This window comes from Salvelinus namaycush, chromosome 3, assembly GCF_016432855.1.
Source record: "Salvelinus namaycush isolate Seneca chromosome 3, SaNama_1.0, whole genome shotgun sequence".
Taxonomy (NCBI): domain Eukaryota; kingdom Metazoa; phylum Chordata; class Actinopteri; order Salmoniformes; family Salmonidae; genus Salvelinus; species Salvelinus namaycush.
The window spans coordinates 78,132,509-78,150,919 of NC_052309.1; the positions used below are offsets into that span (position 1 = coordinate 78,132,509).

At 40.8% G+C, this 18,411-nt stretch overlaps 1 protein-coding gene across 1 annotated transcript; it reads right to left on the reverse strand.

Moving 5' to 3' along the window:
- Nucleotides 1-12,297: 12,297 nt before the first annotated feature.
- LOC120044628 (phosphatidylcholine transfer protein-like) lies at nucleotides 12,298-18,060 on the reverse strand. The gene is made up of 6 exons (XM_038989302.1): nucleotides 17,924-18,060; nucleotides 15,995-16,112; nucleotides 14,497-14,576; nucleotides 13,915-14,086; nucleotides 13,672-13,739; nucleotides 12,298-13,162 (listed from the first exon to the last, which is right to left on the reverse strand). Exons 1-6 carry the CDS (start codon nucleotides 18,050-18,052, stop codon nucleotides 13,082-13,084), a joined length of 648 nt encoding a protein of 215 aa, XP_038845230.1. The 5' UTR covers nucleotides 18,053-18,060; the 3' UTR covers nucleotides 12,298-13,081.
- Nucleotides 18,061-18,411: the final 351 nt, after the last annotated feature.

The window sequence follows — 18,411 nt, forward strand, 5'->3', positions numbered from 1 at the left end:
ACATTCCATGTTTATGAGAGGCTGTCCTCTGGTTGGTCAGGTCTCTAGGTTTTCTGTTCCCTAATGGTGACATTAGATATCTCAATATGTATCACTGTTGATGTAAGTGTGGTTGCACCAAGTCCAGCAGTAATCAGCTGCACTGCACCACATTCCACAGGGGCAGCATCACACTGTGTTTTCCTAAGGAAATAGATTCATCATAAGTCATCATACTAACTGCCACAACATACAAAACAGCCCTTTGACAATTTGTCCAGCTGCCAACCTTTTCAACATTAATTAGCCAACATGTTGAAAAAACTGTCCAGCATAACATCAATCTCAACGGAACTTCATGTCAAAGGTTTATGTAACGAATAATCCGTAAAGAGATTCTCTCCAAAGCAGTGAGTTAACATCTTTCTGACAGATACATTCTTATGAATCCTTTTCTTTCACTATTGTTTTAAATGGGTAAATCTTCTGGTGTAGTAGTACATTATTACAGCCCTTCTGCTCAGATTATTGGTCAACTGAACAGCGCTACGAGTGGCAGCCAGCCAGCAGGTGGCAGTCTTATCAGGAAAGTGAGACTTGACTTGATACTGGACAGTCAACTTTCAGATGGTTTAGAGTCTCGCCACGGCACTCTGATTTCACCCGAATAAGCAACCTCCTTTATAAAATACACTATACTGCACACAGTCAAACAGAACAATAAAATAATTGTCCTGGAACATAGCGCAGGGGAACAGCCAAGGTCGTTTTCCGTGTTGAATTACTGTATTTAAAAACAATTGTGAAACCACATGTTCAAATATACATAATTTGAACTAAATATTGTTGGAATTTCTAAATAGAGGGCTTTATGTTGCATAGATCTGTCATGGACATTATATAACTAGCTCAAACCATATGTACCAAGCATTTGCTCAATGTGAAGGACTGAGAATGTTTAATATCATCTGATTCTGGCTCGTTTTCTTTTCAGCACCCACAGTGAGACGTCTGTCTGACTAGCTTTGTTCATTCTGATAGACAGATACATTAAAAGGCGTTTGTAATTGTGACAGTAAAAGGTCAATTTTCCGATTCCTCTGAATGTCGACGACATATGCTGTCTAATCTGTGTTGCAGAGGTCTCATTAAACTATCCACAAGATCCAGACAAAGGTCAGTAACTCACAAGACTGATATACTTGACATAATATGCCCCCAAAAATGTAATGGACTGCTTTCAAAATCTAGTAGTAGGCATATACAGTATAACAACTTACCTCAGGTTACCTCTGAGAAGCACTGTCTATATGTGCAGGACACAAAATTATACATTTGTTTTCCCTTCAACAAATGAGACTTCTAGATAGTCTCATTTGTTGAATAAATTGGTTCAGTCTCACATTCAGAGGTATTTGAAGGGACTAGCATATTGCTCTCAAAATATTTGTACAGTTAAATCTGTGAGTGAGTATATATCCTCATTTTGACACTGGTGCATAGCAATGTGGAGCTAAAACAAACTGCAACATGTGGAATCATCCCACGTAAGAACCATGGCACCAGACCTATTCAGACAGCTTTAATGGCAAGCTCTGTGAGAATCCACTCTGGGCTTAAATTCCTTCCAGTATTTGTGAGAGTGCTTAATAACTGTAGAATTAAACTAATTACAAACACAATGTTATGGCGACAGAGCAGATAGATGCCAGGCTTGGAACCCTGAGAATCTGCACCTATCTCTGATTAGAAAAACAAGCTTACAAACTATGGTCTTAGTGGGAGGATTAAGTTGGATGCAAAGAAAGAAAGCATGATATTCAGGAGGTTTGATTTGTCTATAGCAGAAACTAACCATGAAACCCAAACAAAATGCTCATGTGCAGTATGGTAAAGTGAAGGTTATTTTTCCAGGAAAAGTGAAAGAGACAGAATTTCCGTTGCTATGGCTGCAGCCCTTAAACACTTCCAGTTCCCTGGTATATGTGAATTCAAGGGCAAAGCCGTAATGAACAGTGGCTTTAATGACACTGCAAGATGTGCGCTTGCCACAGTGTGTATTACTACAGTTAACTGGGGCTGTAATGAGATAGTCTTTCAGGCATGAGTCTGAGAGGAGACAGACAAAGAGCAGGGTTCAATCATATCTAAGTGCATTAATCAGGGAGAGAGAGGAGAGAGTCACTACTGGTTATTACTGCTGCTGTAGCCACACCAGGTCAGCCCAGGTGGGGGAGAGGCTCTTTACTGCATTCATCATTTCAGACAATGAAATCAAAACAATACATCAAATCTATATATTGGGAGCCACGAGTTTAACATTCATAGATTTGGTCATTTTAGGGGAAAGACAAATACGGTTTTAACAATATGAATGTAGTCTGTAGTTACTTACTCAGGTGAATTCTATATTTGACTAAGGACAGTTAGTTGTAAGTGTGCTGTAAAAGACAGAACAGGACAGTAATACTGTCTGAATGGTTGTCTGTCCGCTACCACCACTGTTGTTTGTGGAACCAGAGGGTACGAGGCCTGCTGGTCTTTGATTCTGGGAATGTTGTTTCGCCATGTTGCAGAATTTCTCCATCAGAGACCAATTCTAACCACAGTATTTATTCGATGTGGTAAATCTGCATTCTATTGATTACAGTGATAAATCATTATCTTGCAGGTTTAACTCATATTTCTTTACTAATTTACTTCTAAAAATAGTTATCTTTTTCTAACTGGAAATCAAGCAAAGAAATGTAGGATTTAATTTTTAAAACACTCACATTAGTGTTTATCAGGTCTCATTTTTTTTCTTCCACAAAAGGTATTTACTATTGTTTAAACCGAACAATCACCTATGCCAAAACTGCACTCCAAGCAAAGCACGTGACTTGTACAAATCATTCCATTTATCATTCCTAAGTTAACAGGTCTTTGCATTACATGCATTTTTAGCAGAAATCCTTATTTTCTGGATGGTTTGCACATTCTGTCACTTATTCATGTAATCTACTTCCTCGGTGCTCTAGTACTACTTCCTCAGTGCTCTAGTACTACTTCCTCAGTGCTCTAGTACTACTTCCTCAGTGCTCTAGTACTATTTCCTCAGTGCTCTAGTACTACTTCCTCAGTGGTCTAGTACTACTTCCTCATTGCTTTGGTACTACTTCCTCAGTGCTCTAGTACTACTTCCTCAGTGCTCTAGTACTATTTCCTCAGTGCTCTAGTACTACTTCCTCAGTGGTCTAGTACTACTTCCTCAGTGCTTTGGTACTACTTCCTCAGTGCTCTAGTACTACTTCCTCAGTGCTTTGGTTCTACTTCCTCAGTGCTCTAGTACTACTTCCTCAGTGCTTTGGTACTACTTCCTCAGTGCTCTAGTACTACTTCCTCAGTGCTCTAGTACTACTTCCTCAGTGCTCTAGTACTACTTCCTCAGTGCTCTAGTACTACTTCCTCAGTGCTCTAGTACTACTTCCTCAGTGCTCTAGTACTACTTCCTCAGTGCTCTAGTACTACTTCCTCAGTGCTTTGGTACTACTTCCTCAGTGCTCTAGTACTACTTCCTCAGTGCTTTGGTACTACTTCCTCAGTGCTTTGGTACTACTTCCTCAGTGCTCTAGTACTACTTCCTCAGTGCTTTGGTACTACTTCCTCAGTGCTCTAGTACTACTTCCTCAATGCTCTAGTACTACTTCCTCAGTGCTCTAGTACTACTTCCTCAGTGCTCTAGTACTACTTCCTCAGTGCTCTAGTACTACTTCCTCAGTGCTCTAGTATTACTTCCTCAGTGCTCTAGTACTACTTCCTCAGTGCTCTAGTACTACTTCCTCAGTGCTCTAGTACTACTTCCTCAGTGCTCTAGTACTACTTCCTCAGTGCTCTAGTACTACTTCCTCAGTGCTCTAGTACTACTTCCTCAGTGCTCTAGTACTACTTCCTCAGTGCTCTAGTACTACTTCCTCAGTGCTCTAGTACTACTTCCTCAGTGCTCTAGTACTACTTCCTCAGTGCTCTAGTACTACTTCCTCAGTGCTTTGGTACTACTTCCTCAGTGCTCTAGTACTACTTCCTCAGTGCTTTGGTACTACTTCCTCAGTGCTGTACTACTTCCTCAGTGCTCTAGTACTACTTCCTCAATGCTCTAGTACTACTTCCTCAGTGCTCTAGTACTACTTCCTCAGTGCTCTAGTACTACTTCCTCAGTGCTCTAGTACTACTTCCTCAGTGCTCTAGTATTACTTCCTCAGTGCTCTAGTACTACTTCCTCAGTGCTCTAGTACTACTTCCTCAGTGCTCTAGTACTACTTCCTCAGTGCTCTAGTACTACTTCCTCAGTGCTCTAGTACTACTTCCTCAGTGCTTTGGTACTACTTCCTCAGTGCTTTGGTACTACTTCCTCAGTGCTCTGGTACTACTTCCTCAGTGCTTTGGTACTACTTCCTCAGTGCTTTGGTACTACTTCCTCAGTGCTCTAGTACTACTTCCTCAGTGCTTTGGTACTACTTCCTCAGTGCTCTAGTACTACTTCCTCAATGCTCTAGTACTACTTCCTCAGTGCTCTAGTACTACTTCCTCAGTGCTCTAGTACTACTTCCCCAGTGCTCTAGTACTACTTCCTCAGTGCTCTAGTATTACTTCCTCAGTGCTCTAGTACTACTTCCTCAGTGCTCTAGTACTACTTCCTCAGTGCTCTAGTACTACTTCCTCAGTGCTCTAGTACTACTTCCTCAGTGCTCTAGTACTACTTCCTCAGTGCTCTAGTACTACTTCCTCAGTGCTCTAGTACTACTTCCTCAGTGCTCTAGTACTACTTCCTCAGTGCTTTGGTACTACTTCCTCAGTGCTCTAGTACTACTTCCTCAGTGCTTTGGTACTACTTCCTCAGTGCTTTGGTACTACTTCCTCAGTGCTCTAGTACTACTTCCTCAGTGCTTTGGTACTACTTCCTCAGTGCTCTAGTACTACTTCCTCAATGCTCTAGTACTACTTCCTCAGTGCTCTAGTACTACTTCCTCAGTGCTCTAGTACTACTTCCTCAGTGCTCTAGTACTACTTCCTCAGTGCTCTAGTATTACTTCCTCAGTGCTCTAGTACTACTTCCTCAGTGCTCTAGTACTACTTCCTCAGTGCTCTAGTACTACTTCCTCAGTGCTCTAGTACTATTCTGCTCTATGTGGTCTGCAGGCAGCTGTAGTTAAGCAAAAACAGTCATCTCTTCTTCTGCCGGAGGGGTAATGACATAATAGGAGGTATCAGGTCCCAGAGGAGTTTCATTAAATGAATTTATAAGAAGAGCCAGAGTGATAAAACAGAAGAGGGGATAATCAGAAATCACTCGAAATGTTTGCAATCAGACATTTGCCAAATGTATATTTTGTGGGTAAAACTTTTTTGAAAAGTGCAATGGAGAAAATAACTGAACATTTTCACGATAGTAGTGGTGGTAGTCCTCAATAACTCCTTAATGAAGAGCGCAGCCAATAGAGCCTCTGTAGTTAGGCTACCAGAGCTGAGGAGAGCTTGCATGCCCCCTTTTGGCTCTTTGGGGAAGAATGGTCATCATCTAGATTCGGAGGGTCACCAATCTGAGAGAGAATGCAGATGCTGCTTCTCCATATCCAAATGAAATGCTTCACCTACTTTATTCTGCTTTGTTTCAAGCTGCTTGGCTGACTGCAGGTCTGGACTCCTGATTACAGTGATAGACATGCAGGAATCTGGAGTCGGCTGCCAGAAACCACAGAAGGAAAGGAGAGGACCCTGAGTCTGCGGTCAGACGGTCGGGAGAGGTAAACAGGAGTAGCCCCTCCTTGGAATGCAAGGCTTGTGTTGGCCCAGAGACTAGGTTACGTATGGAGGAGGTGCCAGTCCCAGTACACGGCAGCTCAACAGAAAACACAATTATTTTTAATGAATGCAAAGAAACACCAAGGAAAACAAATACCTGACATTAAGCTAGCGCCAAAGCCTTAGCAATTTTGTGTAATGCAGCTTACACTGTGCATTACGCTTATGTGATTGAATCTGTACTTGCGCAGACAAGCAGCAGAGCTTAGTCATTTAAACTTAGAAATGCATTCATTGTAACCATACCATAAGACCAGCAATGGGTGTTCATTACGGTCTGTGTGTACCTCTCTCTTTTTGGCAGCGGCCTGCAGAACAACAGAAAGTTTTGCAGTTATTGTTACTCTTCTGAAAAGTTGAAAAATAGCCTGTATCATAGTCTGTTTTCTCAACATCATCATAGACACAAGCCTGCAGGTAGAAAGTGAATGGAAAGAAGTCAACATCCAGTCACAGGCACTAGCCACGTGTCTGACCCAGTTCACAAAAATACATTTTATTTTTAACTCTCTTCTGTGTATTTTTGTAGCCTGTAAATGTATGCTCAAGTCAGGAAAAGGCTTCTCTTTTTTGTTTTATTTTGTTTAAAAGGACCCCTATTTCACACAGACATTTTTTTCTGCTCGTTGAATGAGGAGCTGTTTGCAGAAAGATTAATGGATGAAAATCAAACATTATCTTACACAGCTGTAACGATCCAAAATCCATAAATACCCCTGAGTGCCCAGCAGCAGCCTGCCATCCTGGTGATTTCCGAGTTCCGTAGCAGGAGAGCCCTGAGACAATATTGTGTCTCTCCATGTTTGTGAAGAGACCATTCATTACCTCAGTAGCAGGCTAAACGTTGGCCCTGAGGAACAGACTAGACTCTCCCAGAACCGGAATGGCTCCCGCCAAGCCAAATGAGCTATCATACAGAGAGATACAGTATTTGCCATCCTAGACAAGCATGTTTTTAAAACAGAAAGAGTCAAACATCAAGTGTTTTGACTGCAAGCTTTCTCAACTCAACTAAACCATCCTCTGTGGTAATAAGAACATTAACACAGCCATTATAAAAGTATTGTCAAACAGTTGGATTCCTGCCTGGTATCCTGATATACGGCTTGCTACGGTTCAATATTTCTCCAAAATAAAAGGGGGCACAAACTGAGTACACATAGCAATACAGACAGAGGAATAAGCTAGAACTCTGCCAGTTTGCATGCCAGTTGTTGAGAGATTCAAATACAATACTGCTATACATCTTTTTTTAACCATTAAACTAATGGAGTTAAACAATCCCTCCTAAATATTCTCATTTTGCAGGGCTGAGTTATTTCCAACATCATAAATACATGCGTATGTAGCCTATTGCTGGACATTTGTTATACTATTGGTTATTCAAAATGCTCTTACTTCTGGAAATCATTAAGTTTGGACTGAATTAATAAGTAAATTATGTGATTGGCACAAGTACCCAGCAGTTCTCAAAGATGCTGTTGAAATGAACCAGTGCGACTGGGTTGATTGATATTCATAATATAAAGGAAATGCTTTTATTTTATTTAACTAGGCAAGTCAGTTATAAACAAATTCTTATTTATAATGACAGTCTAGGTTAACTGCCTTGTTCAGGGGCAGAAGACAGATTTTTAACTTGTCAGCTCGGGGATTTGATCTAGCAATCTTTCGGTTACTGGCCCAACGCTCTAACCACTAGGGTACCTATGCTTAAGAAAAGAATTGTATAACCTTAAGATTGGGCCTTTTTGAATAAAGGTAAAGCAAGGCAACTGTGCTCAGCTAGAACCACATGTGAGTCTGCATGTATAATTGAGTTGAACTACAGTTGATTTGCACAACACTGTATAAAATCATATAAAAGCCTATTCAGGATCAAGGATTCCGATTCCCAGAGCACACTGATATCTATAATTGTAATCTATTAAAAATCACCAAAAAGGAGGTTGAAAAAATACATTTCCAAGCACAGCCATTATTGTGTTACCTCTGGCAGACAGCAAGGCACCTGGGAAATCTGAGCTGACATTTAGGAGAAGCAGGAGTCCAGGAGAAAAAGTATATCACTTTCTAAAGCTAATTATCCCTGTATATTACCAATCAAAAGAACCCCCCTTTAAAATACAATGGCTAGCCAAGAAATATATTTGTGAAAGACTGGCAATGGAAAGAACCCTTTTGAGAACTGAATATTATTCACTCAAGAAATTCCAGTGGATAAAATGGTGCATAAAAATAGAAATGTAAGGCTCTGATTTTTATCATTACTCCCATAATTCAGTTCCACCAAAATAGAACGGATGCATAGAAAATCATACAAAAACTCTTCCAAGATTCAAAGTCCTTAATCTAATTCCAAAGTCCTCGACCTACAACTATCTCGTAAATGGATTCAGCTCTATCTGCTATGACAATTCTTGACTCGTCACTTACATTGCCAGAACTGAAGTGTGCCTTTGATTACTCAATTAAAATAACTAATGCACGCCTATGCTTTGTGGCCCATAAATGGAATTCGAATTCAGTAATGTAATTAAGACTGTAAAGTATTCATGAATCAAATTGAGATATTAATTGGATACACAAATGTGTTCCTTGTACTTCCTGATAGTCTCAGGGCTGAAAGAAGTCATGAGACAAAATTGAGACTGGACCCTCACTGCAGATTATGTTCATTCAACATTCTACTATTCACTCCACAGACCACTAGGTGGAAGAGAAGAACAAAGTAAGTGGTCAATCTCCAGCACAGTGAAATCAGTGAGCCCTAGGCCCTACTTCACTTTCCATTGATGATTAAACAATACCCTCTGGGCATAGACATCAATTCATCTATTCCATGTTGGTTCAATGTAATTTCATTGAAATGAAGTGGAAACAACGTTGATTCAACCAGTGTGTGCCCAGTGGGTAGTGATTCCATGATTGCACTTTTCTCTAACTCCTTAATAGCAAATAGCATAATAATCAATATCAAAGGCTATAGATGGCATGTTGTGTGCACTGTAGCCTACTGTACATGCGCGTGGCTGAACGCCTGACAAAGGGACAACAAAACATTCCAATTTTAATAACTGGCTATATGCCGATGACTAAAAAGTTACCTGGACAGTGCTTGGAAATGTAATGGCAAAGACAAAGCTATTCTCTTTGGGGTTGATGGGAGGGCTTTCACACAAGATATCCTAGGCCTAGAGCAATGACACTAGTGAGGTGGTGATCTCATAGGAAGCCAGCACCATTTTCACTCAGGAAACATCTAGAACAATGCCCAGTTCGCTGACAGGTCAGCAGAAGTGAAACATCAGAGAGAGGGACACAGTAAGGATGGGAGGGGAACACTCTCTAGTCTCACTCACCACCAGTGGACTGGCAATAAACAGGAGTATAGTGACCAGTAGCGGTGTGCGGGTAAAATCACTGGGGAAGCCAAGCCAGAAAAAAAGCCCTATTAAGACCTACAGTATGTGTTGTGATAATTGCATTGTTTATTATATAACCTGTTAGTTCATATGCCTTGCAAACGTGATACACTACATGACCAGAAGTATGTGGACACCTGCTCGTCAAACATCTCATTTCAAAATCATGGGCATTAATAAGGATTTGGTCTAAGGCTTTCCACTAGATGTTGAAACATTGCTGCGGGGACTTGCTTCCATTCAGCCACAAGAGCATTATTGAGGTCGGGCACTGATGTTGGGCGATTAGGCCTGGCTCGCAGTCAGTATTCCAATTCATCCCAAAGGTGTTCGGTGGGGTTGAGGTCAGGGCTCTGTGCAGGCCAGTCAAGTTCTTCCACACCGATCTCGACAAACCATTTCTGTATGGACCTCGCTTTGTGCACGGGGCCATTTTCATGCTGAAACAGGAAAGCACCTTCCCCAAACTGTTGCCACAAAGTTGGATGCACAGAATCGTCTAGAATGTCATTGTATGCTATGGAGTTAATATTTCCCTTCACTGGAATTAAGGGGCCTAGCCCAAACCATGAAAAACAGCCCCAGACCATTATTCCTCCTCCACCAAACTTTACAGTTGGCACTATGCATTGGGGCAGGTAGCGTTCTCCTGGCATCCGCCAAACCCAGATTCGTCCGTCAGATTGCCAGATGGTGAAGTGTGATTCATCACTCCAGAGAACGTGTTTCCACTGATCCAGTCCAATGGCGGCGAGCTTTACACCACTCCAGCCGACGCTTGGCATTGCGCATGGTAATCTTAGGCTTGTGTGCGGCTGCTCAGCTATGGAAACCCATCCTGACAAACAGTTATTGTGCTGACGTTGCTTCTAGAGGCAGTTTGGAACTCGGTAGTGAATGTTGCAACCGAGGACAGACAATTTTTACGCGCTACGTGTTTCAGCACTCTGTGGTCCTGTTCTGTGAGCTTGTGTGGCCTACCACTTTGCGACTGAGACGTTGTTGCTCCTAGATGTTTCCACTTCACAATAACAGCACTTACTGTTGACCGGGGCAGCTCTGGCAGGGCAGAAATTTGACGAACACTTCTTGGAATGGTGGCATCCTATGACTGTGCCAGGTTGAAAGTCACTGAGCTCTTCAGTAAGGCCATTCTACTGCCAATGTTTGTCTATGAAGATTTCATGGCTGTGTGCTCGATTTTATACACCTGTCAGCAACGGGTGTGGCTGAAATTGCCAAATCCACTAATTTGAAAGGGTGTCCACATACTTTTGTATATATAGTGTATATCATTATTATATATTAAATACATCAAATGTATATATTTATTTTATTTGACCATGCTATTTAATCCAGGGTATGCCCAATTTGTTTGAGGAAAATTGTCCCTTGCATAATGTTGAATCAGCCTTTCCAAATGTGTGGGTGCATTAAAAAAAAAACTACATGGAGATTTAAAATCCAATCTGAACAATAAATGGACTCAAACATCTATAAATGTGTAGTTCATTCAAAAGACATTTGAGGATGCATGCTCCACAGCTCATATAGGCTGTGATCACAGAATGTTTCACTCCGCAGATACTGTGCCATTCTTTGTGTGGATCTAATCAAGACCAATATGTAAAGTAATGAAATCATGTTGCTGTGACATGTTGAGGAGGTAGGAAGATGACCAAATGGTATTACCTTCAGATTATGTAGCCACAACGTTGTGAGAAGGTAATGTCTAGTCATGACTAATAATTACAAATCCATTACGTTGGGGTTGGTCGTGGTTACGCAACGTGTTTGCTGGGAACCTGTTCATGTTGCACATTTCATTTTAGACTGGGGTTACATTTTGTACTATGGTTGTCTGTAACTCTGCTGTGTGAATAATTATTGATGTTTTGTCAAAGCCTTAGAAGCCAGAAACTTCAGTATTTTGGGCCCTTTGGTTTATTTTTTTAAATGTTACCTTTATTTAACTAGGCAAGTCAGTTAAGAACAAATTCTTATTTTCAATGACGGCCTAGGAATAGTGGGTAAACTGCCTTGTTCAGGGGCCGAACGACAGATTTGACCTTGTCAGCTCGGGGATTCGATCTTGCAGCCTTTCGGTTACTAGTACTAACGCTCTAACCACTAGTCTGTAATGTTTCTGTTTGTCAGTGTTGTTCGTCAACTTGTCAATATTCATGGATTCATCTCACCCTCTATACCTGTAAATAAATACTCCCATCTTCCAGCTGAATCCTGCTTGACTCCTAATGCTTTGCAGTTAGCACCCCCCTGACAAGAAGGTAGGGTCCACTTTCTCACAACCTACAGTAGGCCTATGAGAATAACATCGCTTAATTACAACTAAGCTCCTATACCACCTATGTAGCCAGACAAATTCTATAGGACTCACTGTTCATGAGGTTCGGTTTTTCCGGCCTCTCGCGGATTTTATGCTGTCGATGAATTTTAAGATAAAACTTGCAAAGTAGGCCTAGACTGCTAAACGTAGGCTAGGCTCTACCTTTTTCAGATGTCAAGAAATACCCTGTCAATTTATCTTCAATATAACTCGTTTTTTTACAAAACACAGCCGTGCTTCCGGTGAGAGAATTGAATTAACAGATACAATGTATCAAATTTGAAAGGTCAAGTGAAGTATATCAACTTCATCACGCAACATCAGGGCCGCGCAGCGTGAACATATCATTTTTACCGCAAGGGGGAGCGCGAGCCACAGAAACAATTCATTTCGTTGGTCAACGCCAAAAGGTGGAAAATACAATTTAAAAAAAAAATTGTGTTCATGAAGGTGGCAATCCTGTTTTGAAAAGCATCTAAAGATTTCAGTAAAATAATGCATGATGCAGTGCTTCATCTCAGCCGTCATTTTATTGATATGCATTAGATAGTAATACACACTATCACCTCCATAGAACTGTAGGCCTAACTGCAACCACCCAAGGGTAAAGAGGTATAGGCCTAGCTGTCGAAGATTCAACATATGAATAATTAACTTAAACTATTTCATTATCGTGTTTTTGTAAATTTCAAGTATCACAACAAATCAGTGCAGGCAACTTTTAATGATAGGACAAAATCAGATTTGTTATGTACATTCAAAATGTCCATTAGGGAAATACAAAATAAAAGTCTAGTCTGCTTTCGATTCAGCCTTGCTTGCCTAAGCAACAATGTTGCATTATAGAGTGCCGAAATCATTCCTCAATAGAGCTGCTGAGAAACTAATAATTCACTAATTAATAGGCTGATGAACAGTACAATTACAGCACAGCATTTTGTCCTGTAGACATTAAGGTTTGGAAGTTGATTTGATGTCAGTGCTTAATCACAAGTGCAAAAATGCATATCATTCATTGACTGAACATTCATACATAACAAATGTAGAATTTAAAAAAACAACAACATACATTTGACCACAACAAACAACAGGAAAATAAAAGGGAAAGCCATTGTCGTCAAAGAAACACAGTACTCGTTAAAACAGGGGGTAGATCACTACAGATCTCATCCAAGCCCTTACTGTGGGCAATCCCAAATGCAACATTTACATAGGAGTAGGAAGTCAGTACCAGATAACTTCCATTGAAATATATATATTTTTATACAACTAATAAACAACTTTAAAATACAGTACATGCCCCAGTTAATACCACATCTAGCTGCAGATTACACCAACACCACTTTCACCTATTGACTTCATAATAAGTCTCCAACCATACCCAAAACACCAACAATGCCCCTCAGACACCGTAAGTGTAGACTTTATTGAACGATGAGCTGAAAAATGCCATCCTTGTGGCTTTGATGCGACTTCCCACCAAGGGCGTTCATTTCTTGTTCTTCTGGCAGTAGTTCGAGTAATTGCCACAGGCCTTCTGCATGTCTGTAAGGAAGGCAGGCACTCCGCTCTGTTGAAACACGGGGAGTAGGTGACTTTGTCAATGAACGTCATGGATAGACTAGCAGAGTAGACACACCCAAATGGGGCAACAGAGAGGAACCATTGGCATCCTAACACAAAACATCTGCTTGAGATTAACAGCGTGAATAAAGCCTTCCATTTGAGATAACAGGGCATGCTTTGGGGCATTCAAAACTGGCAAGTAGATATAAATGTGAGTAAACAAACCGTTTTCTTAATTCTATAGTACTTCTTTATTATTACTCTACTATGAATATGTCAGCCATCCCACCAACAGAAAAAGATGAGCTGCTAAACTTACAAAAAAGGGTTCCAAAGGGGTTCTTCGGCTGTCCCCATAGAAGAACCATTTCTGGTTCCAGATAGGACACATTTTGGTTCCATGTAGAACCCTCTGTGTAAAGGGTTCTACCTGGAACCAAAAGGGTTCTACCGGGAATCAAAAAGGGAATCAAATCCTATTAGGTTTTAGATAGCACTCAGGTCTGAACTCACCTTGGCTGCCCAGTTCACAAGCCAGGTTGGAATATTACCACCAGGGTTATCAAAGTAATTCATGAAGACTGAAAGAAAATAATGCAAATGTAAATGGCTGTCAATAAAAAGCAAGTGACTTCACAGACAGATCCACAACAGATTCAAGTTCACAACTGAACAGTTTCCCCTATGGACATTTAAAATGGTACTACAGGGATGAGTTCTGATTGGATCTGGTGTACTCTATAGAGTGAGCAGTACCTTTAGTGCCACAGGCACCATCACTCTCCATGGCCACAGTCTGCTTGTAGTCATTCACTCGCTGCACCCCACTCTTCTCTGGTAACGGGGACTGTGGGGAGCTCTTAGCCAGGACCACCCAGATCTTCCTGCTGTCCACGTCAACGTCCCTCCGCTCCCTGACGTACACGTACTGAGGTTTACACTGTTAAAGAAGCCTGGTAGAGATAATATGGTCTAATGTGGTCCACACCCTGTGACTGGATCAGTTACTCCTTGAGAAAATATACTGTCCCGTGTTGTCGCCTAAAGAACAATACATTTCTCACATTACTCTTAATACTATAAACCATACTTGGTTTCACTTCACCATGTCGGACCCATTGTAAATGTGAAAAGGAGGAGAGGGAGAAAAGCAAGATTGAGACATTGTGGGTGGGTGAATACATAGAACAGGATTATGTGATATTGTGTAGGGAGTATGTATTTAGTAAAAAAAAAAAAAAAAAAAGCACAGGCCTATTTGCTTTTACTGAGAAACATGATGACCTGATATTATGTACAGGTATTATTTATTTGGACATTTTACTTCATTAAGGATACGTCTCTGTTTGACAGAGGAAATGGGTATTTCACCTCCCAGTAGATTGCTGAATGACCATCATAGTCCTTCTCATGCAGCTCTGCAAAAAACAAAAAGGCACACACAAAATAAAGCAGTGCTTACATCATGAAACATCAGTCATCTATTATATTATACTATAATGTCCTACTATTCATTGCATGATTAAATCATACATCAATCATACATCAAGACTGGCTGCACTTAGCACCTTTTTTTTCTATCTAGAACCAAAAGGGGTTCTTCGAATAACCCCTTTTGATTCTAGGTAGAACCCTTTTGGTTCCAGGTAAAACCATTTTGGGTTCCATGTAGAACCCCTTCCACAGAGGGTTCTACATGGAACCCAAAAAAGTTCTACCTGGGACCAAAAAGGGTTCTCATATGGGGACAACCGCAGAACCCTTTTGGAACCCTTTTTTCTAAGAGTGTACAGCGCACATCAAGATACAATCACATGTGCAAGCAAAGACACCAACAGCACTTTCAGAATACAGCATCTATCCAATCTATTGAAATGGCAATTTTATTCAACAGCAAAAAGCTTGACGGCAGTCAGGAGCTGAAGCCAAGGATGTGTTTCCAATAAAAAGCCCACTCCACCCTCTCACGCAACAAGTCTCTGGGAGAGGCAAATGTGTTACTTCAGTTAGTTATCATTTCCAGGATATCCATAACCCTGTTGTCTCTTCTTGAAAAAGGACAACAGTACAGTATTTGGAAATCCCAAAACAAGATATGGCCAATGACTTAGGCCTACCTTGTTAAGATGGAACCTGTTGGTAATTTCTCAGAGGGTCGACGAAACAAAAAAGTACATTTTCAAGATACAAGCCCTTGAAAGAACATCTTCAAGGTCCTTGTTTGTTCACACAATCTAGGCTTATATGAACATTTGATTAAGCACGTTAATACACAAAGGACACAACAACATTAGCCCATGGCTATACCAGAGTGCTAACTACCCAACTACGACATCAATGGCTACAGTCTATGGCTAAATTCAGGTGGACAGACATGTTACCTGTTGGATACTTTGGGGAGGCAAGAGAGAACAAAAGACGAGAAAAGTTATTAACTGCCAAACGGGCCCTGTGCTCTTGTTGCGATGCTCATGAAAACTGAGATAAAAGGGATTCTTGGTTATGATTGGTTTGATTGGGATAGAAAACAGGAGTGAATAGAAAAGGACAATGGAAAGGTGATGGTTTCAACTATTTTGTGGAGCTCATATTTTAGATAATTAAGTAAGAGTTAAAGGGGCTATACATATGAACAATAACACATGCATAGGTAAGCACCATATAAAACAAGCATTAATATGCAATACCATGTCATCAATACTCAACCAAACTGACAGAATTGAGTTGCTTATGAATGTGTTACGAGTCTTATAAATGGCCCTTATTAGGGGTTGAGTGTGACAAGAGGTTTGAATGGAAGAAAGTCGATCTAGGGAGAGGTTGTGTTACTCTTTACCTTTGACATATCCATCCCATTGTTTCCGATAGGGCAAGTCCATGTAGACATCAGCACACAGTTCTGGAGTGCAGGTGGCAAGCACTCCAAAGACTTTGTACTCATAAAGTCCAGTTTCCTGTGAACAGCATATGAAAGAAGTTCTCTCTTCCAAATATATACCACACCTACAATGTAACTAATCCCATACCACAGGACTCTGATTATTGCCAGTTGAAGAAACATGCAACCTCAAGAAATGTGCTGGATTTGCACAGGATATTATTTCTCCAGAAACTTGAGCTGGGGATAGAGTTAGGCAGGGGTTTTAATAAAAAACAAACATGCATTCTGTGAAAAGGTACTGTCTGAGAATGGGTAATGTTCTAGGCTACAATTTGGCACACCATACCCAACAGACACAGCACAAAATGCAATATTTGGCATATTTCTGGGGGTGCCATTCATCCCACTATCTCTAGCCTACAACACCATCATTAAGTTTGCCGACAACACAGTGGTAGGCCTGATCACCGACAACGATGAGACAGCCTATAGGGAGGAGGTCAGAGACCTGGCAGTATGGTGCCAGGATAACAACCTCTCCCTCAACGTGATCAAGACAAAGGAGATGATTATGGACTACAGGAAAAGGAGGGCCGAGCACACCCCCATTCTCATCGACGGGGCTGTATTAAAGCAGGTTGAGAGCTTCAAGTTCCTTGGTGTCCACATCACCAACAAACTGTCATGGTCCAAACACACCAAGACAGTCGTGAAGAGGGCATGAAAACGCCTACTCCCCCTCAGGAGACTGAAAAGATTTGGCATGGGTCCTCAGATCCCCTCACCCCCCACATTTTTACACTGCTGCTAGTCTCTGTTTATTATCTATGTACAGTCACTTTACCTCTACCTACATGTACATATTACCTCAATTACCTCGACTAACCTGTGCCCCTGCACATTGACTTTGTACCAGTACCCCCTGTATATAGCCTCGTTACTGTTATTGTTGCTCTTTAATTATTTGTTATTTTTCTATTTTCTTATTTTTTTAAATTAGTATTTTTATATTGTTTACTTCAGTTTATTTAGTAAATACTTTCTTAACACTTATTTTTTTCTTAAAACTGCATTGTTGGTTAAGGTCTTGTAGGTAAGCAATTCACTCTAAGGTCTACACCTGTTGTATTCGGCACGTGACATAACATTTGATGATTTGATTTGGATTTTTCTTTTAAACCTAGCATAATAGTTAATCATTGTATCTGTGTGTGCAAATATAGTCAAAATGTTTGCCTTGGGGTAAGTTGAGCAAATTGAAGTGTTTTCTTTCCAGGCATAATAAAAGGCATTATCGCTGGGATATGAGGTAACAACAGGGCCTGGCCTATGTTAAAACAAAAATTGGTACAAAGTGTTTTTTAGGTGTTAAGCCTTGTTAAAATATGCTTAAAATGACTGAAATACAAAAAAGCGATCGTATTTGTGTTGAATTGCGGAGGTAAGTTGTGCCAAATGGCCACTTGTTTTATGGACAAGATACAGTATGCTTTCAAAACTAACGTTTACATGAATTCTGAATGGCTCAATTTACCCCACTCTCCCTTAGCCTACTCGATCATCAATATGACGTTTAAAACACTTTAGTTGATGATAACGAATAGTGACTTCCGCATTTTGCCAGTGGGCCTGATGCTCGAGTCTAACGTAGCCTACTCACAAAATCTGCTATGCTATTTCATGTAAATGTCCTTTTCGACGTGAAAATAGTCTACGTGCGAGCACATCCAACAGATCGATGCCAGTGCGTCATTCAATCACGCCAATCGGCATAATCACAATGAATGAACTATTGCTTCGCCAGCTAACGACGCTAACCGCCGATAAGCTAACACAGCAGTTTTCACTTTCTATTCCTGTCTCAAAACAGTAACTTAAATGTACCTTGTCATACAGCCGGTAGATTTTGACACCCATTGTCTCTGTGAAAAACTCCCACCCCCCCTCCAACTGAGGTTTATCTAATTCCTTCCATGCCTCCAGAAATTCCTCATCTGTAAAGTGCAGCGACATGTTTTCAAACCGTGCTCTGACATTTGATCATGTGATCTAGGACTCCGTGTGTGCGCTGAAGTGCGTCAGTCATTCCAGTGATATACACTGCTCAAAAAAATAAAGGGAACACTTAAACAACACAATGTAACTCCAAGTCAATCACACTTCTGTGAAATCAAACTGTCCACTTAGGAAGCAACACTGATTGACAATAAATGTCACATGCTGTTGTGCAAATGGAATAGACAAAAGGTGGAAATTATAGGCAATTAGCAAGACACCCCCAATAAAGGAGTGATTCTGCAGGTGGTGACCACAGACCACTTCTCAGTTCCTATGCTTCCTGGCTGATGTTTTGGTCACTTTTGAATGCTGGC